This window comes from Pseudorca crassidens, chromosome 18, assembly GCF_039906515.1.
Source record: "Pseudorca crassidens isolate mPseCra1 chromosome 18, mPseCra1.hap1, whole genome shotgun sequence".
NCBI lineage: Eukaryota > Metazoa > Chordata > Mammalia > Artiodactyla > Delphinidae > Pseudorca > Pseudorca crassidens.
In genome coordinates, this window is record NC_090313.1 from 28,986,970 (window position 1) to 29,003,734 (window position 16,765).

Genomic DNA, 16,765 nt, shown 5'->3' on the forward strand with positions numbered 1-16,765 from the left:
ATCAGTACAAATTGTTTAATGGGTGAATTAAGTATTTTTTGAAAACCATTAGGAAGAATTCCAGGGGCTTCCACTGGCCTCTTTTTATCATAATAACCTTTTTTCCATGTGTCAGGGTCAACAAAGGGATTTTGTAGTTGCTGAGGGTTTTCATTCCGATCATAAAATCAGGAACAGAGCAAAGTAACAGAGATGAGTCCAGGTTCTACTGAGGTAGATTCAGCTCAAAACTCCGTTTATTACCTGATCCCCATAAACCCTCACACTGACCCATAGGTCACAGCAGGGTTCTGGACCCTCAGGAACTAGTTGCTCAGAGCAACTGTTGTACTAAACCTGAAAGGTCTAGGCATTTCCCTTTCCCAAAGTCCAGTCATCCCAATAGCTGAAGGTCCCTTTGCAGAAGACGCTGGAAGAGATACACACTTGAAAAAGTGAATTCTTTTTCAAGACTACGTAGCCTTCCTTTCAGTACCGAGAATTTAAGTTTGGAAATTGGGTAAAAAGGCCAACACTTTCTTATGTGGTAGTTCAAGTTGGACCTCTGATTACTGTACTTAGCTAGAGTGTTGGGGATTTAGTTGACGTAGGTATTATTTTACAAATCAAATACTCTCTCGGTGTGTTGTACGTATAGTTCATTTTTAGAGTGCCCATGAGTGTTTAGCAAATACGAGATCTCTAGGGATAGGACCACCCTGATTAGCACATTGACTCAGCCTCTCCTTCCTCCCCCAGCTATCCAAACCCCAGCTGCCTCAATGGCTGCTACATGGCTTCTGCCACTCTGGGATTCTTGTATCAAAGTAAAATCAGAGAGCTCATTTCAACTGTGTCTCCTCTCACTGCATTCTAGGTCCACAAAGAACAGCCTCTATAGCGATTTTCTTAAAGGCTTGGATGAATTTCTCAACGCATGGCTCCGTGGAAAGGACTTGGGGCCACAGTTGGGAGTTATGGGGATTGCACACAGGAAACTCACTCCCATCTCTAAGTCTTAATTTCTTCTTATTTATATTATACCAGGGATGTCTAGGCTACCTTTGAGCCCAAATTTTATCACTAAACTAAAGTAACTTTAATCACTGCCAGCTGAATATAGAATTGCACGTAGGTGCATGCACAAACTGTGAAACATCCTGCTTCATCGAAATCGCGTGCCTCCATCCTTGGTTAACAGTCCTCTGAATTCAGTCCTATGTGTATCAGCCAGTTTTTTGCAAATATAAGTGAATAAAATCTTGCAATTCTTTTAGGTTGTCCTTGCAAAAGCCCCTGGGGCGTGCTCACACTGGTGGGGTCAGAATGGATTTGCAGTGGCATTAACGGTTTGAATGCTGAGCAACCCAGCTCCTCTCCCAGGTCTCCATCCAATGCTGGGACCTCTGCTTAGTCTCCTATATTAGCTGAAGGTGGAATTTCTACATAAGAGACAAGGGAAGGTTATAACATTGATGTAAACAACTTGGAGGCTAAATCTTTGAGTGCACATTTCAACTGTGGCTGACAGAGATTATTCATTTAGCGCTACTTTAGAAAGTGACTGGTTTTCAGTGGTGCCTTGAGCTGAGAATTAAGAACTTTGAGCTTGTGATTTTTTGCTACCAAACTGTTATTCCACTGTCCCACTGTTATTCCTGCAGCTTTACCCACACATACACAGTTAATAAATAAACTAATATCCCAGACCTCATAAATCAAAATAGCAATGTTTCATTCTATAGCAGTAAGTCAAAGACTATGTAAGTACAGGGTATATCACACTCTAACTTTGAAGGAGATTCCTAGAGAGCCTCCTCTGATGACTACAAAGTGACAGGTACATTAATTAGTACATATTATATAGGGCTCTAAAAGAGCACTGAGCACGAATTACACCAAACAGGTCATCACTATTATAAGCAACTCAAAAGTTTCAACTATCTAAATCAAGTCAACTCAAGGAGAAACATATGGCCATATCTGGAAATAATATGATAGTAGAAAAGGTAATATATTTCTGGTACACATCCAAAATGTGAATCATGCCAAAAGAACTGGCTTGAATTAATTTAAAAAAAATAACAGTGAAAAGGTTTTTATAGATACAGTGTTTTAAGTCACTTATAGTACTGAAGAATACTCCTGCTAGAATAACTTCCTAAAGTATAAATCTGATCATTTCATTGTCCTCCTCAAATTCCTCACTGATCCTCAAAATAGGCCCTATATTGCTTGGAATGGAGATTATACATGAAGAACAGGTAAATAAAATCTGATTTAAAGTTTTAAAAAATTCCTCCTCCACTTACCCAGTGCTAGAGTTTTTCAACTGTCTCTACCAGATATCAATGATTCTATAATGATTTAACTAAGGGGAGGAAATATGGCCTCCTATTGCTATTCCTACATCATGGCCTTGGCAAGTCATTTGGCCTCTTTAAGTTCAGTTTCCACATTTGCAAAATGATGAAATTGAGCAATGTTATTTCCAGCTCTAAAAGACTGTCAGCTGTCCTTGGCAAAGTCAACTCACCCATGTTCTGCTCCCACCTAAAATGGGCTCTGTTTCTGTTTGGCTTGATTAATCAAGGTTATCAGCCAAAGATGATAAAACAAAATTGTAAAATTGCCAAGTCTAAGTCACATAAGCAAAAAATAATCTGGTTATTTGGCATTCTCATAATACTTTATTATGTTTTCAAACAGTGTTTGGCCATGAACACAAATTGTACTTAAAAAGACCCAGAGACCCAGAGATGAAAGAAATTGTCATTGACAAAATGGATCCAACTAGTCAAAAGCAGAGAAAGTGACATTTTAAATGGGTGAATGAATGATCCCATGAGTGACTGGAGGAGCCACACGTATTTTTGGTATGGGTCTCACATAGGCAAGGGATGACACAATTTGGATTGAGCCCTACTTCTTGGGTCCTTGTCCCTTGTCTATTCCACTCATCCTGCCTCACCTGGAGCTGGGATGATGACTCTCCCACCTGACACCAGCGACCACTATTCTGACACTCCCATTCATCCCTCCTTGTTACAATTACATAATTCATCCAACCTTCGCCAAGCATTTGTTAGATGTACCAATGTTTCACAAGACTCCCCAAATAAATAAATTATCAAAATCTTTCTCCCTCTTCCTCATTGCTTTTCTAGCCTCTGCTCTGTCCCTTGTTCTGCTCCATTCACACTGGACTCTCTTCCCCCTCACACATGGTGGACGCCTCCGAGTGTCCTCCCCTTCCCCCCTCCTCCTCCCTGGACTACTCCCACCCATCATATGTCTCTCCAGCTCCATCTCTGTCTCACCTGCTCCTCTGGCCCTACTTCTCCCCTTCATGGCTCCCCGAACCCGGAGCTTTATCTTGGAATGTGTGATTTATCCCAAGCTTCAACCTAGTAATCCCCAGACACATTTCCCTCCCCTCATTCAAATTTCAACCAGATTAGAAGTGATACATTGAACAGTGACTGAACCTTCATTTTTGGTAAGGAAGTAACTTGTGGAATTTCAGAATAAAACTTTTACTCTTAAATAGTAATTACGCATTGGGAATGACATCTCTGAAAATCAATAATTAAGTTTTTTGGTGAAAACATAATGGAATCATACTTTATTCAACAAATATATTGAGTGCCTAATATTCTAGGGATAAAAAGATGAAAAAGATATATTCTTGAGCTTAAAAAGTACATAGCCTACTAAGAGAGGTAGACATGCAAATAACTAGATTACAATGGCAAAATTGCTGCAATAGACATATGATTTAGGTGGAAGAAAATGCAAAGCAAAGTGCTATCATGGTTTTTACTGGAATGTATCAATATTAAAATTGTGTGTTTACTTCTTTGTTTCTCCCTTTAGATTATAGGATGTTGAGTAACCAGACTATGTCTTTGACATCTTTGATATTTCTAGCATCTAGAAAAATACAATATCTTGCATATAGAAGTCATACAATAAGTGTTGACCTGAATTATTAGTTCCACGTGGGGCAAGGGGGAAATTCATGGATGGATTTGCAGAGAAGGTAACATCTGAGCTGGATCTTGAAAGGTAAGTTGGAATTTCCTATGAAGATATAGGAATAGAATTGCATGTGAAAACTCATGGGAGATATAAAATAGTAATAACACAGCTAACATATAATGTACCATGAACTATGCTAAGCCTATGCATTGTCATTATATGAATTGTCATTTTATTGTTATTTCAACTAAATGACGTAGGTACAGTTTTTACCAATGAGGAAAGTGAGGATACAGTGGTTAAAAAACATGTCCAAGGTCACCCAGTGGTGAAGCTGGGATTTGAATCTCAGGGACACCCATGATTCTCTGACTCCAAAGCCTAAGAGCTAGGAAACACTACATGCTTTTCCAGAATTAAGCCAGTTCCAGTGTCCCAAGCAACCCAGGACCTATGGTCACCAGTTGTCTCACCACCTCCTGAGAGTGGACACAAATCTATCCCATCTACTCTCGTGAGTCTACCATTTTCATGATACGGCTTCTCTATGCCCCACCAGCTCTTCGAGTCTATCTCATCTTTGCTTCTCTCTGGTATTGCTTCTCTCTTTCTACTGCTTCCTGCTTCTCTGTTATGTGCATCTCCTATTCATGCTCTTCAGGAGAGCATGTCATTGTGTAACAGAAAAGAACAAACGTGACTCCATATTGGATCTATTCCTTTAGCTGTAACCTCTGTGCTCTGTTGCCTGTGCTTAGCTGGCTCTGCACCTTTGTAAAAGAATGTTGCCTCTAGCCTGAAATATACAGCATAGCCCATTTTCAGGGCTCTGACCCTTAAAGGTATAACACTTTTCCATTCATAGAGAGAGAAAAAAATCGCAGAACAGAGAATAGCATTTGTCTTGTTGGAGGTTTATAGAAACACTGTGACCAGACCTACGTGGACAGCTGCAAGAACAAAGGATTCCGGCACCAAGAAGTTTGTAGCAAACAGCCACACTCCCACCCCTTTTAGTATAAAAGAAGCCTGAATCCCAACTCGAGTAAGACGGATCTTTGGGACACCAGTCCACCATCTTCTCAGTCTTTATTTTCCGAATAAAGTCCTAGTCCTTTTGCCCCAACGACGTCGTCTCTCAGTTTATTGGCCTGTTATGCAGTGAGCAGTTCAAGCTTGGACTCGGTAACAACTGCGTTGGAGAACCATCTATAGTCCCCAGTTGTTGGTTTTGGCTGTCCAGCACCAGACTCCTGGGAGCAATCCAATCTCCTTTTGGGGGAAATCTCCTACCGCGTGTAGCTGTAGGGATGGAACCCACTTCCTAAATGGTAGCCAATGAGCCAATGCACCCTCTCCCCACCCAGCTCAGTTAGGCCAGGAGCAAGCCTGTCCTCGGCCTAAACCAGTCAGAAAAATGTAGGCACAGCTGCAGACCACCCCCGCAAAGGAGCAGCAGCAGAAGCTGCTGAGTGAACACACTGCTCTTCCTGGGTAACTTGCTGTCCTCCTCACAGAAGAGCTCTTCAGAGCACCTTGGCTTTTGCCTCTTTTCTAACCCAGGTCCTCTAGGCCCCTATAGATATGTGAGTCATGGACATCCTTCCAGTGAGCATCCTGCTGAGGTTAAATTAGGCAGAATCATTTTCTATTGCTTGCAAACAGGAATTCAAACAGGACACAGACACCATGTAGTTTTGGCTCTCACATCAGAGCTGCCTTTGGCTATAGCCCCCATCATAATGCAGTCCCCTGAGGCCAGGGTGGCAGGGCCACAGAACTGAAGGCATGGCAGCTTCTGTCACAGGAGCCACCTGTGGCCTCTGTGTTCAGGAGGGAGCTGGGAGCTGTCGCTTGGACTCTCATGGACCCTAAGTAAATACTCTGGGAGAGATCGTGTCAGGTTTATATGCTGAGAGAATCGAGTCAGTGACGAGTCGGAGAGTGAAGATACATGGGAGAGGAGAGACCAGGACGGAGCAAGAGCCCCGAGGAGACAGGAGCGAGGTGGAGGGATGGGTCTTGGAAAACCAGGGGAGTCTCCTTGCCCTTCTCCCCAGCCTCACTCCTGAGACTGCAGAGGTAGGCGTCTTTGTTCAGTGGAAGGGACTTGAAGGAGTTACTGTAAATAGAGTCTATTTCCTCTGTGAAGTAACAGCCAAGGTAACCTGCTGATGGTGAGTAGGGAGTTCGGGGGAGGATTTGAAGAGAGGGATGAAGACTTGGAAAAACCACAGTAGGGAAGTGGGTAGAGGGGCCTCCTGGGAACTGGCAAAAGGACCACTGAACTGCATTGGGGCAACTGTTTCTATTTGCATTTGCTAATAGCAATTACCCATTTCATAGACGTGTTCTGAACAAGGACCCAGACAAAGGAAAACACAGCTTTCTCTCAAACTTTTTCAATACAAAACCAGGATTTGGCAAAATATAGCAAATTTCACAGAACAGAAGACCTTTAACCTCGCTTCTCAATTTTGCAATTGCTTCGGGACTTTTCAGAATGACCTCTTTTGCTGGCCCAGAGGGCAAACATTATTGGACCAAAAAAGAAAGTTTGAAACAAGAGACTTTTTTTTTCTTAAGGCATCTGGATTCTGTCTGATTCAGTTCCTTTCGAGATTAAGAAATGAGTCCACTTTGTACACAAAAGTATAAAAGAAAGTTTAGACCAAAGACTTTTAGGGTCCTTACAGAAATAGTAAGTAGTAATGTTATTCATGTTGACAAATTATTCAAAATGATCTTTATTATAACCGGTGAAAAATGTAACTACCAAGATGATCCTCGTTGAAATTCAAATGGACAGTGAAAAGCTAACATTTAAAGTCTCTGAAAAATAACAGAGCTTGGGTGTGGTTACGTTTGACGATTCGGTACGCTGAATTAAATCTTAAAATGCCCTGCCTGCTGGTTCTGGTAAGCAACTGAACTGAGACATAAATTGTAGACTTCGCATTGGATTGTTGGTTAGATTCATAAAGTAAAAATGTGCTTCTGACATGTCATAAGAAAATGAACAATTGCTCTGCATCAGTTGGCACGAACTAAAAGAAGACAGCTTCTGGATAAAATTCAACATGCAATTTTAGCTTTTGTCCCATTTTGAATAAAAATAGTTGGCTGAAAAACTACCTATTTAAATTACTGAAAGCTGGTGATTACACATAAGCATCCTGGCTGATAATTAGAGGGACAGCAGAAATCATTTAGAGTATGAAGAGCTTGGATAGGAGTCCAAAAGTAGTTTTCCCTTAAACTGAGTGGCACAGACAAAAGCAGTTTGTTCGCCAAAGAATGACTATTCTTAAACTATCGCATTCACTGATGGAAGCTGCACAGACATGGGTTAATTTACTTAACACTTCAGAGGTTTGGGGTTTTCAAACTGCAGCAAAGGTAAGGCAAAATAGAGATTAAAATTCATCCTTTATTCTTCTGTTCTTTTCAAAGAGGAAAGCATCGCATTTTTCAAGGACAGTTCCCAGCCCACAGGTTTTTATCTGAGACGCTGTAAAGAAGCAAGACAAATTCTCTTTTTGAAAGATATTCAAAACAGCCACTAGGGGACAGTAAAAACACCGGGTAATGTAGCAAGGCAAGTCCCTGGATCAGAACCTTAAAATGAAAGCTGTTTTGCAGGATTTTAAAAGCATTTGATTGTTTAGCAGGGGTGGGGGAGAGAACAAAGTGTCTCCTTGATTGCATTAATGTAACATTAATGGGAAACAGCAGTAAAAATATCACACAAGCCTGCAAGGATTTTTACTGGCACACATTTCCATGGCAGTGTGACGACAGTTCGAAGTCTGCCCTGTGCCTTAGGGACAACAGTTGTAGGACAGTGAATCAGCACATACGATGCAATGAGGTCAGTCCCCCAACACGCTCTGATTTAACACTGCTTCCAAAACAGCAAGAGATCAAGGATAACACACCAAAACAGAAGTCACTGGCATCAGCCTTATGGAACAATCAGAGGCAGCTGTACTGGTGGATCACTTGCTATCTACGTGTGTTTTTAATGTAAGCGATGTCTTTTTAGATTCCGAAGTCGGAATTATTACTTTAAAAAAAAAATCCTATAGCTCCATTTAGCCCACACTATTTGTGGGAGGTGAGGACAAAATGACTCACAAAATTGCTAAAATGCTTGTGAAAATGCAGATAAAATGGTGACAGACACTGAAGCACTCAGTTCTTATTCTTTAAAAATCTTTCCAAAAGGAGGATTGGGCTAGGAGTGGGGAGGGTATGAACAGGAATTAATTCTAAGCATTATGTAGAATCCTAGACGTTACAGATAAAAAGTATTTTAAGTTCCTCAGCATAGAATATTTTCCTTTATTTCCAGTCTATAATTTTTCTCTTAGCCATTTTAAAGTAGAAAACAAAATCTGTATACCGTGATATCTCATGCAAGAGGCTTTTCCCAAATCAGCTTCTGTTCAATTGACCATGGAACTGTGGTTATAAAATATAGTTTGCAAAGGTTAAAACTAACTAAACTATCTTTAGGGATTCTAGGCATGAATGTAATGAATAAGGACAGAACACATTTGATTTCCTCAAGCAGAGCTCAGCCAGCCGGCGTTGGGACTTCCCTGAACAGCACCCTGGTTCCTTGGGGGAAAAAGGCACTTCAAGCTGAGACAATGGGAAATAACCTTACCCTTGTTCCTTCAGGGTGAGATGACTAATCCTAACTTGTTGGCAGTAAAAAGGAATAAGTGTGATAGTTAGGTCTAAGACAGTTTCTCTAACCATTTGTCTAAAACATAGCTGCAATTCATATATTGAACATATTTACTTATATTTTTGTCAGGAAATATGTATTTTTCATATGAATGCAAAGAAAAGTAAATCATTTGGTCTAATGTAAACCATCTTACAATGGTTCTTCTGACCATATTTTATTCTAAACTCCTCTCTATCTATGTGACCTTGGGTTTGCCTTTCCTTTTCCTTCTGCAGAGCAGATTTGCAAGGGAGCAGTAGAATCAGGCATGCCTTAAATATGTGGCCACTTGGAATCACTGGAGTCATTCTACTTACTGTGAGAGACAGGGGAATCTGGAGTAGTGATTCCTAAGATTACTGAAGAGGCCTTCATAAGCTACAAGGGTTCTGAGCACCAAAGCGGTTTTGTATAGCAGGTTCTACTACAGGCAAAGAATATAGCCTACACTATGTAAATTTCAGGGCAGGCTGTAAAATAAATTAGTCATATGTAAGGGTGAAAGTTCGGATCCTAAAGTGCCTGCAAGTTTGAGACTTGGGGCACCCAGTTAAAATGCAGTGGAATAGATTCTAGAGATTCCTCTCTGAAGCTTCTTTAATCTCATCAGGAGAGATATACAACCTTGTAGTTTCTAACTGTATCTTTCAGATGGCCCTGTGCATCTTATAGCTACTGTAAAGTCTTAAAACGCCAAGTGGCGTCTCACGCACTGCTCAATTGTCCAGACTGTCTTGCACATTTGTAAATTCAATGAATGTTGACCCGATGAATGAGACTGCAAAGACAGAAGGTAAGCAAGGGATGGGACTCACCCAACACAATTCCCTGGGCACTTCGCTTCTAGTGCAATGTAAACCTCCATCCAGAGGCAAGACCCAGAGCTTCCAGAGATGGTCTCCACCTTGTTCACAGGTGTTGGTGCTGTCTCAGGCTATGGCGTCTTGAAGCATGACTTATTCAACCTCTGCACCAATGATAGTCAACCTCCTGGTTCTTGAGCTGCTGGACAATATGAAGTGATACTCCTCCATAGGATGTATGGCCCGGGTCATGTCTAGCACAGCATCTCTCATATTGGAGATACTCTCTACAAGAGGAAGAAAGGAAAGAATGACTATATGGAAAGACAGTAAGCTCTAGTTTCTTGAATATATACAGAATTTTCAAAACCTAATCTGCTGGAGCTAGTGCAGACCACTTGTTGTTCTACTCTGAAGCCCTTCCTGTCTCTTCCACCTTCACACTCAGTAATGCCACTGGAATGGGCCATGTAGCTCCCATGAGGATAGTTTTATAAAGTTGGATGTTTTAGGAAAAAGTTGGACTCTTTGATCTTTTATCTGGTTTGTAGCTATATTTCTATTTATTCTCTCCAGGCTCTGCTTTTCTTTCCAAACCTCCTCCAGGTTATTGTGTTTGTGAAATTGCTTGCACTTTCGTTGTTTTTAATATGTACTCTACCCAGAAGCTCATAGCACTCCTGTATTGGGACTGAAGGCTGATAGATGTAGGGATAATCTGGTGTAACTAAAAGAAAAGAAAAATTATTAAACCAGTGCGAAAACAAACACTGAAATAAAATTCTGCCTGTTTTTCACAGTTGGCAGGAAAACCTCAAAATTTAATGGGATCAATTGTTTAACAAAATGGCACAGGAAATGGTCATATGAAATAAGTGCAGGGATGTTTATACACTAAGCCTGATTTTCCCGTTTAGTATACAAGGAAAATTCTCTCTTCCCTCTTCCTCGGCCTTTCATTTGTTCATTCGTTCTTTCATGATCACACATGTAAGCAGATAAAACACAGGAGCTTTTCGATTTTTAAAAATATGAAAAATGAGACAAATGGGAAGGGGTCAAACACCCTGCAAACATGGCAAAGTGTGACTGAACTGTCTTCAGTGTACACTAAAATACTGATCATTGTTTTGCCATGGGAAAATGGAATATATTGGCAGAGTTACAATTCTGTTATGTCAACCATGTATATCATAACCTTCAATATACTTTCATATATTTAACTCCATTTCCATAACTCAATATGTCAAAGTATAATGGTTTCCCAACTGAAAGAATCTTTGAGGACTTTGTATATACCCTTTGAGGCTGCAGTATTTTTTCTTAGCTTTTAGTTAGAGCTGTTTGTAATTAATAGAAACAGAATCACTCACAGCATCTGTGCCAACAACTAGTTAGTTGTTCACCAAATGAATTTTTCTTTCTTCCCAAGCACACTTTTGGGCAACATGTCATAGCCGGCTTCGCCACTGGATGTAGCCCTGCGACTGGGTGTTGGTCAATGTAATATGAATAGAATGAACAGTGTATGGGTAGTAATATATATGTATCCCAGGGCTCACACACACAATATTCTCTCTTTTCCCCCCTTGCACCCATTGAATGGAGAAGTCTAAGAATAAAGAAAAGGATCCAGAGCCTACACTGCTGCTTGGAGTAAAGCTGCCCAGTAGAGCCAGCCAACCAGGTGAAGGCTGTAATATGTGTGACAAGTAAACTTTATTTTGGATTTCTAATCCATATTTGAAACTTTGAAATTTAAAGTTCTGTATTAGAGCAGTTGGCCTGTCCCAACTAATACACCAGTCTGAGAAAGTTAATGTTCTTCTATAGATCATCATCAGCGTGAGCTGAAATGGGATACCAAGCTGCTAGCAACTGGTGTGAATACAGAGACCTACTGTTTTCTCCCTTTTTCTGTCACTCATTCACAAAGTTCCAGACTAACTTAAGATAGCCCTGGCAAAGCTACTGTGAATACTCAATTCAAAAAAAATTTGGTAAGCAAAGCTATGTGCCAGAAACCAACAGGAAGTCTTCCTTTGGTTAATCACTAGATGGGAGTGGTAAATAGTTCTTAACAAAAAGGGTGGAGACCCAGAAAATGCACAGCTTAATAAAACAATTAACAAAAGGCTTGGGTAGGGAGAAACAAACCAGGTATGAAGAAATGGGGGAGAAAGGGAGGAGGAAGACGAGAAGAAGGGGGTTCAGGATGGGAGTAGGAAGCAGGGCTTGGAGAGATTCCTTGAGACATTCCAGAGGATTTTCAAAGGGACCTTGAGGTCCTGCTCAGGAATGAGGAGAAAATAGGAACAAGCACCAGTCTTGGATCTGATCCCTTCAGCCTTCTCATCATCACTCCCCATCTTCTTCAATTTTCCCTCATAAATCTTATTTTCTAACCATTTAATTGTCATTTCGTTCCCTTAGCTTTCTTTTAAAATAGATAGTCTATTTCCTGGTTTTGTCAATTATAGTCCCCTAAACTGGATACAAGCTGAAAGACTAATCAGGAGAAGTACCTCCCCATACTTTCCCAAGCCATGCTCCATAGTTACAGGTCAAGGTACACCCCAGGTATCTTGTCAGAATCTTGAGGGGACTGTCACACCAATCAAGCAATAGCAATTTCTGGATCCTTTTCTGCCACAGTGAAGCACAGATCATTGTGCAGAGCCTTGAATTTCTATGCAGCACTTTTGGTAAGACATGAAAAAAAAATCCTGCCCTAATTTTTGTGATTCTCTGGAGTTGGCTGCCACCAAACAAGGTTGAGCAATCTATTTCTCTGAAGGGAGTTCCCATCTTCCTGGGAAAATTTAGGCACATTCCTTCCTTGAAAAGAAGGGAGGGACTACGTGAACTTTGGCAGGCTTTTAAACCTAACTATCTAAAAAAATGACATTTCACAATGATGACATGGTAGGGTCATGAAAATTTTGATTTGATATCGCCCACTGTCTTCAAACCATTCACAGCGCCTTTGTACATACATCACTTAGTTCTAAGATAATAGGGCTAGTAATAGCCTCATTTGCAGAGCCAGGTAGATTACTTTGTCCAAGGCTTCCAAGAGACTACTGTAGGCCTAGAACTAGTGCTTTTGTTCAAAGAATAACTAGCAAGAGGCTGGAATCTTAATGTCATCCCTTTTGAGTCAAATGTGCTTGAGTAGCCTAGATAACTCTGCCCTCTGGATCTTTATCTCTGAAATGGGGGTAGGACCTGGACCAGGTTCCTTTCCCCTTCACTCCTTTTGCTAGGAATAGAGTAGGATAGCTGCATAGGTGGTTTCAGAAGTCCCACTAGGGTATTATAGATAGAGAAGGAAACTTAGGGAACTTGCGGAGACCACTGTAAGTTAATGATCGCTCAAGAAAGCTATTGGAACATCATGGAAGGAAGCAGGTTTACTTAACTATAAAGCCATCAATAAAAGCATGAGATATGCCCCAGGTCATGAAGTGAAAAAAATGAGGCCTGCATCCTGCTGGTCAAGTCCAGCAAGATAATGATCCTTAGAACCAAGGACAGGAACATAAGGGAAAGGTAACATTCCAAAGTAGGAGATCCTCATTATACTGAAACCTGAGATGATTTAACATATCTTAGTATATGTTACCACCCTTCTGCTGATTTGAATAAGCATCATGACAGTCTTAGTTTGACTCCGTAGGGTCAAACACTCTCCTGCACGATACGAAGGAGGAGCTAGTGATATAAGCCTGATGTCTACTCAAAGAATGAGGAAGAAGGTGGTCTTTTCCCCCCTCCCCACTTTCCTGTGATTATAAGAACAGAGCCCGCTAGTTCTCGGGACAGAGGCCCCTCGCCTGCCCGCTTGTATTCCTCACAAGCGTTCTATATTAATAAATCTACTTTTTGCCTACCATTTTGCCTCTCGCTGAATTCCTTCTGTGCTGAGACACAAAGAATCTGAACCTCAGTAATCCAGACACCAGGTGAATGATTCTAATTAAAAGACCCTGGGTTCAAGTCCCAATCTGGGGTTTAGCTGGGTTGAGTCCCCGCACGTAGGTTCGAGTTCCAGTCTGAGGTGTACCGTTTCACTTAGACTCTTCTCGTTTCATCCCGTGGGGCAAGGCAGGCTCTCTTTGCTTCCATCCCCACCTTCAGTAGAGAGGGGTCTTTTAGCATAATATTGAGAACTTTCCTGACTTTCCAATCTAAAGGAAACATTCAGTTCTCTATTACAATGCCCTGATTTATTTTTTCATAGAATGCATCATTACCCAAAATTATCTTTTTTTTTAAAGTATTGGTTCACTTGCCAGCCATTTGTGCCCCCCATCCATACATATATATTAGAACATAATCTCCATGTCTGCTTGTTCACCACTATATGTCAATAGTATAGTACCTAGCACACAGTAGTCACTTAATAATTAAGTGAATAAATCCAAGATGTGCTGTGAAAAGTGATCAATATTAGCTTTTGTTGGTCTTATGGGTGCTTCCCAAGAATGGGAAAATACAATACAAAGAGAACTTAACTAAGGTAAGTAAAGTAGCACAGTGACATAAAGTCAGGACTGAGGGACAGGGCAGAGGACCAGGTGGAAATGAGGATGAGACTGCGTGAGCCCTGCTGAGAGCAAACTTGGCAGTGACTGGAAGGCAAGCAAAGGGAGCAGCAGAGGAGCATCTCACTTTACTTTGTACTCGAGGATATTTCTAATAGATATGACTAAGCCTGGGACCATTCTTATTAGACTTTCTAGCCATTAGGAATGTAACAAGTTGTTACAATTGTGATACTTATTCCTAGTGGTGTTGTGAGAATTAAAATGGATTGAAGTGTATAAAACCCTTAGTACCCTTATACAGAATAAGTAGTAGCCTCAATTCCTTGGATTTCTCCTCTCCCAGGCATATTCTGCACCTGCTTTACTTCTTCAAACATGCACTCATAGCTCCATCTTCTTCTTTTTTTTTTAATGTCTGTGGTTGTGTTCCAGTAACGTGCATTTACAAGAACAGATTTGTCCTGAGGGCCAGAGTTTGCCGACCCCTGATGCAGGTCATTCTATGCCTGAAGCCATCACCATCTCCAGACTCTCCAGCTCAAGCCAAACCCTTTATTACTATTTGCTTAAGTGGTCATCATAAATTCCCGATTAAGATCTACCATCTCAAGCTCCCATAGCTCCATCTTCTAAATCATCTCTGTTCCTGCCTCTATCTCTGTCATTTTGTTTCTGTTTCTGAAAAGAACTCCCTACCCCATCACTGGTTGGCCCACCACAATCCAGTTACATAAGCGCTCTTGCTGAGACCACCAATAACCCCTTGCTGTCACAAACAAGGAGTTTGTTTAGACCCTTCCCTACTACCGCTTTGCAGCATTCACAATTCTTAAGCGTTTTCTTCTTGAAACCTCTTTTCTCCCAGCTTTTTTGACGTCACACTCACCAAGCTCCTCTCCCAATGGTGAGGCCGCTCCTTTTCACTCCCCATTGCTCGCTTTTCCTCTTCTACCTGATTTTTAAATGTGGAAATTCCTCAACAGTGCAGAAGATCAGCCTTTGACCTTCTTCTCTATCTTCATTCTTTAAATATTTGTATGCATTCGTATGTTTTAAATCTATCTATATTCCAACTTCCAAACGAATAGCCTCCAAATACAGAGCTCAGCTCCAGATCTGTGTAGCCAAATGTCCCCTTGACATGTCCACTTGGATATCCTCCAGACATCACGAACTTAACATGTCCAAAACAGAACTCTTGCCCTCCCCTCACTGCAGTCGTAGCCAACACACTCCTCTTCCAGTCTTCTCCATCTTGGCAAATGAGACCTCCATTCACTCAGAAAAGAGCAAGTCTCTTCCTCAACCAAGTAATGGCCAATTCATTACTAAGCCCTGCCAATCTTCTCTCCAAATGAAATTTTGACTCTTTTTCTCTTCACCTCTACTTCCTTTATACTGGTCTTACCTCCAACATCTGTCATCTGAATTTTTTTTCCTTAAAATTTTGTGCATCTTCAATTCATTCTGAGAATTCCTATGATATCCTAGAATGATCATTTTAAAATTAAATTTGATCGTATCACTCACCAGCAAATAGAATAAAATTTGTCTTTTCCATGGCCCATTCAAATGATCCAGCCTCTGCCTACTTCTAAAGCTTCATCTCATCTCAGTTTCTCATCCCTTGCCATGCACCAAGTACATGGTATTCTTCCACCCTTTACATTGGCCAAGATGTTTCCTACTCCTGCAACTTTGCACAACCTGTTTCTTTTGGATAGAATGTTTTTCCCATCCCCTTTACCTGCCTCCTCTGAGTAACCATGCAGATTTCCATTCAAATATTTTCTTGATTCACCAATCTAAACTATAACTTCTCCCAGTTTTTCCTGAACTCTATTTAGCACAATTGGTAATTATTTAGCTGTACATGTGATTATCTATAATAGTTACCTATAATTATCTATAATATAAATTAATATATTTAATATTAATATATACAATATTATATGTAATTATATATTTATTTATATTTTTATATATGTAAACTTACATATATGTAATTATATATCTGATATAATTATATATAAATATACACATACATATATATGTATCTGTAATTATATGGCTGTACATGTGATTGTCTCCTCAACTAGACATCAGGGACTATATATGTTTTCCTTGCTATTATATATCCTGCACTTAGCACAGTGCTTGGAACATACTGTGCATACAATAAATCATTTTTTCATAAAAGATTATCATTACTTAGTAGTAGTAATAAAAATGTTTATAGTAGTATAGACCTAAATCCCTTTTTTTAAAGCCTTTGAACCAGAAGTGTCTGGGAATTCAGAAATGTTCTGATTTTTGGAGTAACATGGTACACATACTACATTATGGAAGAATCCCGGCAGGATCTGGGGTAGCAACTGTAATCAAACACTAATATTTCCACAGCTAAATGTACAAATATTTATAATAAGTAGAACCAGTTAAAACTACAAATAGCCCCACATCAAGTCAGGTCCAAATTTATCACCAGTGAAGCTATGAAAACAAAGTCTTTGAGTTTTCAGAAGAGTTTGGATTTGTGAATTGCCCATAAAGGATTGAGGAGTTGCCCCATCCCTGCCATGATTTCTGGCTTTCATAAGAGATGCCACAGAAAAGCTCACTTTACCCATGTGATAAAACACTTGACATTTACTCAGACCGACCCAAAATAAATTCAAACCACTCACAAGGGAATAACTGACTCTCAGTGGACT

The 16,765-nt window shown here is 40.4% G+C and overlaps 1 protein-coding gene across 1 annotated transcript in view; it reads right to left on the reverse strand.

Annotated features, from left to right (window-relative positions):
* The window catches only part of SCEL (sciellin), a 326,730-nt gene that overhangs the window by 182,280 nt on the left and 127,685 nt on the right, over window positions 1-16,765 (reverse strand). Inside the window, exon 4 of the mRNA XM_067713410.1 lies at window positions 9,514-9,788. Within this exon, the coding sequence (XP_067569511.1) occupies window positions 9,514-9,563 (50 nt within the window). The 5' untranslated portion in view covers window positions 9,564-9,788. The remainder of the gene's footprint in view (window positions 1-9,513; window positions 9,789-16,765) is intronic.